The sequence below is a fragment of the Crocodylus porosus genome, unplaced genomic scaffold (assembly GCF_001723895.1).
Source record: "Crocodylus porosus isolate Cpor-Errol unplaced genomic scaffold, CroPor_comp1, whole genome shotgun sequence".
NCBI lineage: Eukaryota > Metazoa > Chordata > Crocodylia > Crocodylidae > Crocodylus > Crocodylus porosus.
In genome coordinates, this window is record NW_017728921.1 from 4,930,520 (window position 1) to 4,944,334 (window position 13,815).

The window sequence follows — 13,815 nt, forward strand, 5'->3', positions numbered from 1 at the left end:
CACCTTCAAGAGTAAATTGGATGCTTATCTTGCTGGGATCCTATGACCCCAGCTGACTTCCTGCCCTTTGGGCAGGGGGCTGGACTTGATGATCTCCCGAGGTCCCTTCCAGCCCTGGTGTCTATGAAATCTATGAAATCCACAAATACAGGAAGCATCACGGCATTGCTTCAGTCTTGACTTGTGTTTTCAAGTTAGTTTGTAGGTCATAAGGGTGGAGCATTTTTTTAAAAATTTATATGGAGGCTTGAGAACATGCATCCAAGTGACTGCAAAATCATGCCAGTACTTGCAGCAGTGGGACAGCTGATACAGAAGCCCTATCTATATCAAAATATAAATGCATGCCATTGACAGTATCCTGGGTCAGGAAAAAGGGAGCCGGGGGATGTGGAACAAATCAAGGGAGCTGTGCAGTTAGTGGAAAACGAATGAGCCTCAGAGTCTCTGTTCTTGCTTTCAGGGTGCCGACTCTGCGAATCCTGCTGACCAACACCAAAGTGCCTCGAAGCACCAAGATCCTGGTGGCTGGTGTTAAGGACAAGCTTCTCAAGGTGCAGCATCTCTTTTGATTTCCCCTGGTAGGGACCTGGGACAGAGCTTGTTCACTAAAGCCAACACAACGGCATCTGGACTGGGCATTGAATAAATGGCAGAGTGGAGAGAGGGGGTCTGCGTCCATGAGGAACTTCAAGGTCCTTGTTACCTGCTGCTTAGTGCTATTTCCCTGTTTCCCCTTGCTGTGGCAAGGCCAGGAAGCAGGAAGGAAGAGCAGGCTCTCAGCCCAAGGGATGGGGTAGGTCCAGAGCATCTCGCTAAGGCAGCACTTTTAATATGATCGTCACTCTGTAGCGTTCTCTCACCCCAGCAGAGTCAGCTTCTTATAATCGCTCCTACAGGACTCACGGGTGTTTCTGTTGTCCTGGCCTGCTGGAGTGGAGACTTGTGTATTGACTTCTCTCATTACTCTGCATGATAATCAAGCATAAATCAAAGCCCTGGCCTAGGGCTTCACCCTCTTAGCTAAAAATTAGGACTGTGCCTGACTCTTCAAGCTTTTGTTGTATGGTAATCTGGCTAATGCTGGGCATTTTGGAAAGCAGAAGACCTTAAAAATATCTTCTTTGGCTTTATCTTCTGGTTTTACAGCCCTTTAGTGTTCCCTTCCTTATAGCGTCCTCTTCACTGAAGAGCCTGGAAGCATAGCTCAGGGAGAAGGTTAGTGTTTGTTAGAAAATTACCTGACTCCTGACGCTGGAGCTTCGAGAAACTTGAATATCAGGTGTCTGGCTGCAATATTGCTAGAGTCCACAGTTCTGAAGTACCCTGTCCTGTGGCTGAGTCCAAATCTCTCTCTCTTCCCTCTGTCACCCCCAGATGTGACCAGCTTGCCTAATTGGCTGCATGTTAAAGTGGATGTCCTCGGGTGGGTTGGGACAGGGCAAGGCATCTCCCAGCCCCAACAGCACAATGAGGATGCACAAGAGCCCAGACCCATCCTCGTGTCTCTCATCTACTTCCCGCAGTTTCCTGCTATAATGAACCCCGTGCTCGACTCAATAGATGCCATTTCTCATGAGTGCGAATGTGTTCTGGAAACAATGGCTGTGAATCCATCACTGGAGCATTACCCAGTCCTGGAGGTAAGGGTCTCTTCCGCCTGTATTTTTAGACCCTGTTATAGTCACCCATCAAAATGTCATTTAAAGAACATTAAGATAGGGAGAGACTTTCAATGGCAGGAAATGTTCACTTCAAACTGAACCGCAACATATTCTGCCTTCGTTAACACTTTCCCTCCCTCTGAACTAGCTGAGGCTATCGGCTCCCTCATCGGAGCAGGCATGTGTATAAAATGCATTCACTCATTATATCAGTGCCATACACTTCATTTCCCTTAGTTGAAGGGATGAGTGAGTTTTGGATCCAAATTTCATCTCCTGTTGAACTATTTGCACTCAGATGCCAGCAGCGTCCGGATTGGAAATTGCTGGCTGTCAGCAGTGTGAATGGTAGCTTTACAAAGCCAAAAAGGAAGCGCAGAATCCAGCATCCTCTGGTTTTGATGGACTGTGTATAACCCAATCCCCAGCATTTTGTGCTTATCCTGTCTGCTGGCTCAGGAGAGCGGTTAACAAACGTGCCCAGCACTGGCCTGACATTTGATGCATGATGTGAATACAAAGCTCTAGGTTCATTGGGCTCTGTTTAAAGCCCAGGGAGGCTGACATAGGGGAAACTCTTCCACAGGAAAGGAGGGTCCTGCAGTGGTGTCTTCACTGTCCGTAGAACATGCCCGTCCTTAGTCTACATATTTTGGGAATTAATTTCCCAGGCTGAAATGTGTCCCAGTGGGTGCAAGTAGATAAAACCACCTTCGTGAAGGAACACCAGCATTTCACTCATGGGACTTGTGAACACTTAAGATGATCAACAATTGCTCTGGAGGACTTATTTTGACCAGAGCTCTGGGAATTGCAGTAGCCCTACCTTCCTGTAAGGGGAGCAGGCTAGAGGCATGGGTAGAGGGCAAGGCATCCTGGTCCCTCTGCCTTGAGCCAGGTACACACAACCCAGTGTGTTGGGGGCGGTGTGGTTCTTACAGAAGCTGCCTTCGCTGGGAATGGAGATACTGTGTTTCCAGGCTGTGCCTGCATTTAGTTTTCAGCTGCGCAGCATGATAGCAGAAGGACTTAGCGCTCCTAGTCAAGACAGGTAAGTCTTCTGTGCTATCTGCTAGCTGGAGCAGGAGATCCTATATTTGGGTTCTGTTCCCAAAGTTGCACTGCTCCACGTAACCCCAGCAGTTCACTTCAGTTTGGTGTCCCCTTCTGTCCATCAGCTAACGGGAGGTGTGGGTGACAAGGCTGAGGTGCTTTGAAATCCCCCAAGTGATAGATGCCAGAGGAGTCCTGTTTGCATTTCTGGGAGAGCAAACACTGCTATGACAGCCGGTTTCTGTTTGTCTCATGTCTGGAGAGCCCACGGAAGCACGGCTGATTTATATACAGCATACATGTATCTCTTCAGCTCTTGCTGTAGCTGAAATGCGCAGTTCTGGCTGCCTTGTGTCTGAACCGTCGAACTAGTCTGCTGTGTCATAAGCTGTCATCTGATTCTGGCAGCTTTTGGATGGGAATATGACAGATGTCTGGGATCCTCATAGACAGCGCTGCACCCTGCACTTAGGCATATCCACAGGCCCCTAGGTGGACATCTGTCCAATCCGGCGCACAGAACTTGTAGCACGCCTGCTAAACGCTGCAGGTTAATTCATCTTCCTTCTTTTATCTAAAATCCAGGGTAAATGTGGGGAGTGGGGGATGGAATAATTACATGTCATCCAACTCCCGCCTTGTGCTTGCATGAGACCCGTGCATGGCTGGAGAAGGAACTGACCGCGGTTGGCACCTGCCACGTCACGCGGCACCTTCCCATCCTGTGCGGTAAGAGCGTGTCAAGTGGAACATTTTCGGTGGAGAATGGGTACTGCCCATAGGCGAGAGGCAGTGCAGCAATGCCTCCTCACAGCACCGACTGAAGGGACCGACTCTGTTCGAAAGTGAGGCAGGAACTTCTAGTGGAACAGCCTGCCACGGTCCTCGCTTCCTGTGGCTGGCTCTCATGGTGACTCATGTGGCTGCATTCTGCCACCATGCTGTGGTCCCACCTTGTGAAGGCCTCCTGCTGAGACTGCCACCTCTCAGGGGTCTGAAAAGGGTGACAGTGCTGCGAGGAAGGCCATTAGGAGACCTCGGTTGGCTTCCTGGCTCTGGTGCATGACTTGCTATGTGATCTTGGGCCAGTCGCTTCACCTCTCTGCCCCTTGTTTCCCCTTCCGTGCCACGATGGCAGTAGTCCTGCCGGCCCTCCACCCCCATTAGGTCTTGTCAAGCTGTGCTATGTCTACACTGCAGCCTGTCGCATCAGGCAGAGCTACCCACACCAGCTGTGCAGCAGCTCATTGCTTGGGCTGCAAAACCATCCCAAGGGGCAGGTTCAAATAGGTCGCTCTGCCCCCTACACTGCCACTAGTACCAGAGCCAGCCCCTGGCCTCACGGCAGACTTGGCCCAGGACCGCCTCAGGGCAAGAGGTGCCTTTGACAGCACCTAGCATAGCTGGCCCCAGTCTTGCTTGGGGCCTTGATGTCCTGCTGTAATTCAGGGCAGTCTGTTTCGGTCCTGAGCTCCTCACTCAGGACTATGGCTAGGTAGAAGCAGCCCTGGGAGGGGGAGGGGGAGTGGGAGAGGTGGGTCACACTCATTTTGCTAAAGGAATCGGAGTTGGGAACGTCCTTCTGGCTCTTCTTTGAGGAGGCTGCTCAATCTCTGCCCTCTCCCCTTAGCTGACCTGCTAATTATAATGGTGCCTGTCCATGTACACTTTAATTAACATCCTGGTGTGCGGCCTTCCAGGGCTGCGGCTGGACCGTTCCCTTCTCTCAGCCACTCTTGTCTCATTGCCCCATTTTTCAGTGCTCGGCAGGTAATTGTCTGGGCCTTGGCTACGGCAGCCTGTCAGCCAGCTGCTCCCTTTTCTCATTTAACTCCTTTCATCCTGGGTTTGTGTTTCAAAAAGGTCTTGTTATTCTCCCTTGCATTTCTGTGAGGGGGTGTCCAGCACTGGCCTGTTGGCGACAAACTCTGCAGTTGCAAGCATGGCCCCTTGCCTATCCTACCAGGATACCCACTAACCTGAGGTGTGCCCACTGCCAGGGGAAAAGGGCTTGTTCAGTCACTGTGGGCTGCTTGGTCCTTGGCAACTCTGGACCTGTCGTTCCGTCTTGGCTTTGTGGCATGGACGTGTGCATACTGGGATTGGGTGGAGACTCTTGCTAACTCATGGCCATTGAATAGCCATCTCATTCAGGCCTGGCCTGGGTTGATTTTTTTGCTCTTCTGAAGGTGAAGGTCCTGCATCGTGGTGGTGGGCTCCTGGCACACTGAGGCCTTTCTGCTACAAACAACTCAGTGTAGGAACAGCAGAGCTCAGTACCTAATACTTTGGTTTTGGACCTTGGGATTCAAGCTGTTTGCAATAGCTGAGCCCATGGTAGCTATAGAAAATATCATCTCTGCTTGGAGAAAGCCTGTTCTGCACTTGCGTGTCCATAGCTTGTCTGAGATTTGGCAGGTTGGGAAGAACCTACAGGTGCCTAGGGTCCCTGCCTCAAGGTGCTGAGAAGGTCCCGTCATTTGCCTGACCCCATGCCCTGCGGGGGTGGGAGAAGGGAGTGCATCATGTCACTGTCCCCTTGACTGCCACTTCTGACGTGTTGTGTCACTTGCCCTATGGTCTTTGTTATGTTGGATGGATGGCAGGACTGGGGATAGTGACTGCCAGGAGCAGGAGAGATCCCAGCAGGATCCTCTTCCCAGCTAGGGAGAAGTTTTCAGTGTGTCCTGCCCAACACGGGCCTAGCAGGGGAGAAATGGAACCGGTTAAGACCCCTTAGAGAGCTCACTGGGACCTCCACAGGGCACCAGACGGAGGTTATGCAACACGTTGATATTGTTACATCCATAAGTGGCCATGAGCTGCGTGGGGTGCTTGCAGACGTGGCAACCTGGCTCGGTGTTGCTTGCCCCGAGAAGCAGTTTGCTGCTAGTGAGACGGTCCTTTTGTCCTCGCGTCTCTTAGGTGTTCCAGAGCCCGGGCCAAGTGCAGGTGACTCAGACTCAGCGGTTCAAACCTTCAAGCTTTGCTGCTGGCTTTGGGAAATCCCATCTCATCAATTTTAAAAAAGGGCCTGTCTTTGAGAGACCCCCCGCAGCCTCCTGGTGGAGTTCCTTATGTCTGTGTGACTTTCTCGTTCAAGGAGCTGTTCGATATCAACCAGCATCACTTGAATGTGATTGGTGTCGGCCATTCCTCATTAGACCGGCTGTGCCAGGTGACGGCCTCACACGGGCTGCACAGCAAGCTGACCGGTGCTGGCGGAGGCGGCTGCGGCATCACTCTGCTGAGACCAGGTCAGGAATCCTTTTGTTTGCTACGGTTCATTTCACCCTTCGTCTTCCAGCAAGCTCTGAAAGGCATGATTGGTTAAAAGCAAAACCTTGTGCCACATCCCTTAAATCTGTTCGACCTATACCAAGGGTAAGCCCTAACCTCTGTTTATAGCATTCTTTTGCATTTCACAAATAACCCCGTGAATCCAGGTGGCTTTGTATCCCAGTCCTGCTGAGATGTCAGCTTTTCGGAGGTGCCAACTATCAGAGCCAAGCCTGGCAAGGTATATTTTATCAGTGTCCGAGGTGTCCGTAAAATGTAAATGGAGGGAGGCCCAGACTTGCCCTTATGTGCTGAAAGATGTATTTCTATTGAGGCCCATCCTTTGGCAGCCTAGCTTTGTATATTTGGAGACCATCATTGAAGTAAGCACCCAGTGGTTGGACTCTGTACTACTAGGATTCTGCTTTTGGAGCACACCGATCTGGACTCATTATGGCTCTGGCAGGGTGCACGGTAACAGCTGGAAAGTCCAACATGGCCATGAATATGGCATAATACATAGCTGGCCAGTATGACAGAGGTTTGCATATTAACTCCCCGAGGTAATTTCAGCCTTTCTCACTTAAAGGCAAAGAAGAGCATGGTAATAACAGGTCTCTGCACATTTAAAATACTGATCTCTCAGCAAGATACTGAGGCATTTGGTAAATCTACTGGGTTCCCAGGTGTCCATTTAGGACTGCATGCAAACAAAACCTTAGGGAAACCTGTCAGCAAAATGACTGGGATGCGAGCATGAGAGTAGGTGACTGACTTGTACCCGCCGTGACTGCCAAATGCCAGCAGTGTTTTGGGCAGCGGTGTCCTCTCCGTAGCAGACAGTCCAATCCAGACTAGATGCCCAGCAATCCATTTCGTGTCCCAGCCTAACCAAGCTGAACTTAACCACCTGGTATAACCTCTTCTTGGCAGACACCCCCTCACCAGTGGTGGAAGCAGCAAAGCGAGACCTCATCACCTGTGGATTTGAATGCTGGGAGACCAGTATTGGGGCACCCGGGGTATGTCTTCGCTCGCCTCCCTCTATGAAGGCAGAAATACTACAGGCCTTAAGATAACATGGGCTATGACTCTTCCTGGGTTCTTGGTGCCACAGATTCGGGCCTGATTGCTGTTACCTCTTTGCCTGTCCCTGGGATCAAACACTAGTTGCTGCTCTCTTGCCCCCATTCCCATCCCTGTGGGACTGCTTAAGCTGTTGCAACTTAGGGGCAGCTTCGATGAAGACAGCAGTGACTGCTCCTGCCTACCCCAAGTTCAAATTTACCTCCTTGCGTGTCAAGTTCCTCTCTTGAGCATCCTGACTAGATAGTAGCTTTGCCAAAGGGCATAAGAGGAAGCATGTTAGCCCTGGCATCCTGGCCAAATTCCAACACAAATGCGTTTTGCGGCCTTCTGCAGCTTTGCATAGATGCTTAGCTCTTCTACACCTCTCCTTTTCCCTCCATGGGGATGACGGGGAAGCTGGAGTAGTTAATGTATGCCAAGTGCACTCAGATTTCTGGACAAAAAGCACCAAAGAAGCAGAGATTGTGAGAGCTACGCAGTTTCTGCTAAGGCTATGAGAGGCGTTCCTGAGAGCAAGCCATTTTAAAATGGCTCTTACTTGTCACTACTTAGACGACGGATTTGTAAAGCTAGAGAAAAAGTGAAAGTGCTGATAAAGATGCACCGTTTTTAGAGGGCTTTCCCGCAATCCTTTTTTCTAGGCTAGGAGTCATCAGCCTATTGCTTTGGGCTGAATCTGGCCCATGAAGCTGGGGACAGTAGTGGCAATCAGCAGTGGCAGCCTGTCTTCAGATTGAGCTGTGTTTTAATTTGGCCTGCTTTTTCTAAAAGGCTGCCAACCCCTGGCCTAGGCTGTTTCACAGACCCATAAGCAGAGTTTCTGAGCATATTATGACCTGCCTTTCGCACATCAGGACCACAGCGTCTGCATGGGATAAGCTTTAAAGCCGAAAGAGTTTCCCATTATTTATAGTCAAATTGAGTGCATTGAAGTTCCTCCTACTTAAAGCCCAGTCTGAATTTTGGTCATCCTGCCTGCTGCTGGAATATGAAGCCAATCACGGTGGATAAAAAGAAGTGACTTAGGTCAATGTTCTTAGTCTAACTCAGCTTTTATTTCTCTTCAATTTTTTTTTTCTCTAATGGACCAATTTGCCAGCCTGCAAGAGTCTCAGCTTCCTCCATTTAAAATAATGTAAATAAAATCTTATTCAAGCAATACAGTCTTGAAGAAGGTCAAACTGTGGGACTGACCAAGTACCTGGAACCAGAGCTTGCTGAAGTGATAACCAGCTTGTGACAGCTCCTGCCTCATCTGCACCTGCTGATGTGAAGAAACGATTTTCATTTCAGTTTATTTTATTTGGTTCAGTTCAGTGACTGACTTTTATTCAAAGTAAAGACACTGGCAGGAGGAAGAAGTTGGAAAGCTCATCCCCACCCCACCCTTCTCCCCTTCCAAATTGTGACCTAAAAGTCAGGTGCAAGAGGCTGAGATCTACTAGTTTCAAAATGTTTGGGAAACCAAAATAATTAGTCCAGCTTACTAACTATAGATCACATTTCTTCCATTTTAATATATGGGTTTACATGCAAATCACTTTTTTTTTTTATTAAACTATTCATGTGTCTGGTCTTAGTTTATTAAAGGCAATTTTAAAATGGTGGTTTTCTGTATTTTTAAGTGAAATTCCAATTTCAGTCCAAAACCCCTACCTTGGGGGTCTTCAAGAGGAGATTGGATAGATATCTGGCTGGGGTATTATGATCCCAGCACTCATTCCTGCCCAGGGCAGGGGGTCAGACTTGATGAGCTGTTCAGGTCCCTTCCGACCCTCGAAACTATGAAAAGAAGCTTGCCACAAATCGCAAGTAAATAAGAAATAGTTTGCCCTTTTTTTGCTAACAATATAAATGTGAGAATCTGCATGTTCAGATATAATCGCTTAACTATGTATAGCAGAAGCATCTGGTTGGGTAGAAGTGGCACTAAATTTAGTATAAGGGCTAGTGTGTGTGTGTGTTGCCAAAGGGGTTAATGACAAAGCGTAAACCAGATCCAGTCCCGAAGTCCTCTTGCAGTTCCCCAGCTTCAGTAAAGTGACCCAATGCTTTCTAACACAGAGAAGGGCTCTTATTATCTACTCGCCCCGTGAACCTCATATCAGCCACTTCTTCTGTGTATGAAGATGGTGCCTTAATCCCTTACCACCTGAATGTGTTACATGCAGATTGCAGCTTGCATACCAGAGTCAGACCCGTGCAGCCCCCTCCTTCTGCTTCTATATTGAGCCCTGTTTGGATAAGGCTCTATGGATGCCATTCAACAAGTGTAGCTGTGTTTGGCACTGGCATGCCGAACTGCTCTGTGTGATCCTTCCCTCCCCTATGCCGTTGGGTTTGTGGCTTAGCTGTGGGATAGGCCTTGAGACTTCTCTAGGACGAGGGGTTAAAGTGTTGCAAATAATTGGGTATGTGGGAGTGACCTCCCATTTTGGACCTGTCCTGATACCTGTTTCACGTGCATCTCCTTCCCCAGTGGAGAGCTGCCCATCACCAGGACTTGTCTGCATGCAGGGACGCTTACTGGCACAAGTCTGCCTCCGGTTATCCTGGGCGAGCACTCTTACCAACCCAGTCAGATGACGCTTAGTCTCTTTGCTGTCCCTAACATGCCGCCAGCTGTGTGTCTGTCCTCCCCTAAGAAGCATCCTTTGCATCCTCGTGTCTTTGGGGTGTCTGACGGGTGCACAGTCCTGGGAACTGTAGAAACCTGGTGATTGAAAGCAACTGGAACTGAATGCCTGCTACCATTCAAATCCGGGTCTGGATGAACACGGTTTCTTGGGCTTCAGCTTTTTATGTCTTCCCTTTTTTTCATGTGAGTTGTGCTGCAGCTGTGCCCCTCAGGCTGGCCGCTGAACAGCCATCAGCCCAGTCCCTACCAGCACAAACTGCCCTTGTTTTGCCTCTGCCGCGGCCTTGGCCCAGGGAGGCTTGCCCCAAGTTATGAGACCACTTGGGTTTCCATGCCCCATCCTGCCCTGCCAGCTACGTTGCTGTGCCTGGGCTGCACGCTGAGCAGAGCCCATGAAGCTTGCTTTGTGTTGGACGTTGGATGGTAGTAACCTTCAATCACCAGTAACTCCACTCAATATTTAAAGCAGCTGCTGGGGTGTGGAAGCCTCTCCATCCTATTACCAGCCCCCCACAGCTGTTCGGGCTCCCCCTCCCTTCCCTTCAATAAATAAATGTGTGCAGTCCCTGTGACGCCTCCATTTCATCCTTTGCCTCTTTATTATGTCGGTTCACAGCTCGCAGTGCGAGGATCTCCGTCCGCAGGAGAGGGGGGAGGCAGAGCTCTTCCAGCCTGGCTTCTGTGGCCCCTGTGACAGTTCGTCGGGGAAGTGAAGAGCGACCGAAAACCTGGCCAAGGCCAGGAGCTGCAGTGTACGAGGGACTGGCACTACACTCAATGCCAGCAGCACCTTTCCACTGCCAGTGTCTCTTCCCTGAGCTGTGCCCTCCTTCCCTGAGGGCTCCTGTGGCTGGCGTCTGCTTGGCAGCCGTGGGAAAGCCCCCTGCTTTGGGTCGCTACCTATATCAGGTGCTTGGACCCGATGACCTGCCCCTCTCCTGGGGCGGAGAAGGACTCGTGGCTGGAACGGGCTCCTCAAATGCGTCCCAGCCTTTCAGGAATCCCTCCAAGCCACTTCTGCATCTGACGGAGGGGAGAGAGCGTGGACCCTCACCCTTGGGCATGGGAGCACGTGCCCTTCGCAGCCCACCGTTCTGTGGCTGGCCACACGGGGGCAGCGCCGACCCGCTCTGCCGAAGCGCCAGGCCTGCCAGCTTCACCTGGCCTGCGCGCCAGGCACGGGGGAGCCAGCACGAGACGCCCCTGGCATCGGAGCAAGCTCCAGGCATAGCTTCTCCCTGGCTGCTGCCAGCACAAAGCTCAGACAGGGAGACGTGCCCCCCTTGGCGCCCTCCCTGCCGCTCCCGTGGATCTTCCTGCGAGCAAGGCTGCAAGTTCGCTGCACCAGGGATCAACGCCAGAGGGGTTTCCCGCTCCCGGCCCCCACGTGCTGTTGGGAGGGATGGGCACAGACCTGTTACTGTGCCTGCCATGTTTCTCTCGTCTCAGCTAATCCATTTAGTTGCCTCTCCCCATTTCACAGACACGTAAACTGAGGTCCGGAATACCGGACTTGCTGACTCGGCGTGACAAGAGGCAGGCGTAGGAACCAGGTGCCGTGCTTTTTTGCTTGAGCACCTCCCTCCGCCCCTGCCCATGTGGATTTTTGCTCTGCCAGTGCTGGTTACAGCTGTCAGATACCTGAGCAAAGCGTCGCAGGTCCTCTCAGCTCAGCCCAGACGAGGGCCTCCATCAGCTGCTGCCTCAGTCCGACCCCCTGTCTGCCCCTGCGGGAGACCAGCCGTTTCCCTTCCCACAGCCTCCTTGCTCCAGCCACGCTGTGGATGTGTAATGGAGCAACGATTGCTGCTGAAGGATTAGCCTGGTAATTTGGCTAATTTTTCTTGAGCTTCATTTTTCACGTTACAAGCTTTGCAAAAAAAAAAAAAAAAGACTAACGAGCTCAGCTTTGCCTGTTAATAGCCCGAGCAGGGCTGGGAGGCTCCAGCAGGTTCCCGCCTTCTGCAGAGGAGAAAACAAAACCCCAAAAAAAGCCCACCATGGAAAAATATTTGGAAATGGTCCTTGTCTGCACAGCTCTCGACTTAGCTCGTAGCTCTGGGGGCTGGGACCCTGGGCAGAGGATTGTTGGACCTCAGCCTTGCTCTTACACTGTGCTACTGCGTGACCTTGGGCAACTCAACAGCAGCTCCCCTGTCTCCCTTCACCCTCGGCTGTGTCTTGGCAGATTGTGGGCTCTTTGGGTAGCGTCTCTGCCCCTCTGACTGGAGTGTCTGCAGCAGTGGCTCTCAACCTTTTTAGACTCCAGATGCCCCTTGGAAAATGCCAGCTCTTCACTTTTATTTGGTTCTTGACTATGGAAAAATAATAGAGCCGTTCTTTTGTTGCAAAAACTTGTGGACACCAGAGCAGGGCAGAATGGTTTTGATATGACGGATTCCTGTTTGAAATCGCTGGGCTTATTCTGTGAATCGCATAGGTGTTTGCACACCTAACAGTGCTCATGGGCACACTTGAAAGGATTTCATGGCATCCTGTTTGAGCATCCTAGGCTAGTGCAACAGGTTTGGTTGGGACCCACAGACCCAACAGTGCTGCCAGCAATTCATAGATTCATAGTTTTTAAGGGGTTGAAAGGGACCTCGCAAGATCATCGGGTCCAGCCCCCCTGCACTAAGGGGGGATGTCTTCCTGGCAAGAGCCATAGCTCAGGCTCCGCGACTTATTCCACGATAAACTAGACCGAGGTTTGTCTTGTTCTTCCCCTTCTTAGTATCCCAGGCAAGGTGCAATGCAGCTGTGCGTGCAGTGGGCAGGGAGGGACTCTCCCCTCATTGTGGTGCCCGAGCAGAAGCCTATTTTACTAGCCTGTCATACAAGGTACATGGCAGATCCTTCTACGTCTAGCCTCGCTTCAGCTTGGGGTAAGGATGCAGGCCCCGGATTCAACGGTGAAGGTGCAGGGGCAGGAACAGCTGAAACGTCCGACATCTCCAGGGGAGGAAGTTTTTAAACAGTGGCTGATCTGCGTGGGATTCAGCAGTTACCGTGATGCTGAGAGCATCTCGGCTGCAAAGCTCGACCTGATGAGCCACCGTGCATGCAGGCGGGATAAAGCTAAAGGTGGTGACCCACGCGCCAGGGAAGTCGATGGAGAAGTTCCCAGTGGCGTCAACAGGGCGGAGCGAGGGCTGGCCCCCATGCCTCCTTGCAGGTCTGTGCCTGGCGTCCTGGGCTGAGCTTCCCTGTGCGTCTCCCTCCCCTCTGAGACTTCGGCTGGCAAGCTTGCGCTCTGTGCCTCGAGAGTGATGGGCCGTCCAGCTGTGAGCGGCTCCCTTGTGCAGGTGGCAAGGAGGGAAAGGTGTTTGTGCCTCGCTTCCGTGCATCATAATGTTACAAAGGGGTCTCAGGCTGGAAGCCATCAAGTGCTGATGGTGGCAAGTGCGAGTGGTCTTCCCGTCTTCAGGCTGCACCTAGTCCACACTCAGGGCCTGAACAGGCCACGCATTTCCACAGGTCTCCTTGACATTACACCAGAGGGGGAAAAAGAACGGACAAGAGCATAAACCAGCATCAGCTGGAGATTTCCCCCCCAGAAAGAGGGGGCTAGCATTCGACTGGGGCTAGTTAAACCAGCTTCGATGTTGTCTGCCCCCATCTGTCTTGTACTAGCCATTTGCTCAAGGCAAACAGGCTCCAACACGCTCGTGCCCGCTGGTGACAAGGCTGGCTAACCCGTCCATCCGTCCCGAATCCCGGTGTGCTGATGTGCAGCACCGCTGGCCTGCGATATATGGTCGTCTGCCCAGGCTCTTGCACACGGGCAGGTCTCTCCCGTCGGCGTCCCCCCTCTGTCTCCCTCGGGGTCAGGCCAGCTCTTCCATGCCCCCGCCAGGCACATGTGGGGATGGGGGGAGGCTGCGGTGTCGGGGTTGGTGCGGGCATTTCTCCTTCCCCTGCGAGGCACAGATGGTATTTTTTTTATCGGTGTCAGCCGCGGTTTCTTTCTGCTCTGATGAATAGATTCTAAAGAGGCAGTGACATTATTTGAGATAACAGAGAGAACAGAAAAAGGGTCAAAGATAGAGAGAAAATGTCAGAGCGCATAGATAAAAGGCGGGCGGGGGGAGC

The 13,815-nt window shown here is 51.5% G+C and overlaps 1 protein-coding gene across 1 annotated transcript in view; it reads left to right on the top strand.

The window, feature by feature from the left end:
• MVK (mevalonate kinase) overlaps positions 1-8,692 on the top strand; it is a gene marked incomplete at its 5' end in the record, with an annotated part of 18,173 nt that extends 9,481 nt beyond the window's left edge. Inside the window, 4 exons of the mRNA XM_019539382.1 lie at positions 464-554; positions 1,527-1,643; positions 5,821-5,974; positions 6,930-8,692. Of these exons, the coding sequence (XP_019394927.1) occupies positions 464-554; positions 1,527-1,643; positions 5,821-5,974; positions 6,930-7,075 (508 nt within the window). The remainder of the gene's footprint in view (positions 1-463; positions 555-1,526; positions 1,644-5,820; positions 5,975-6,929) is intronic.
• Positions 8,693-13,815: the final 5,123 nt, after the last annotated feature.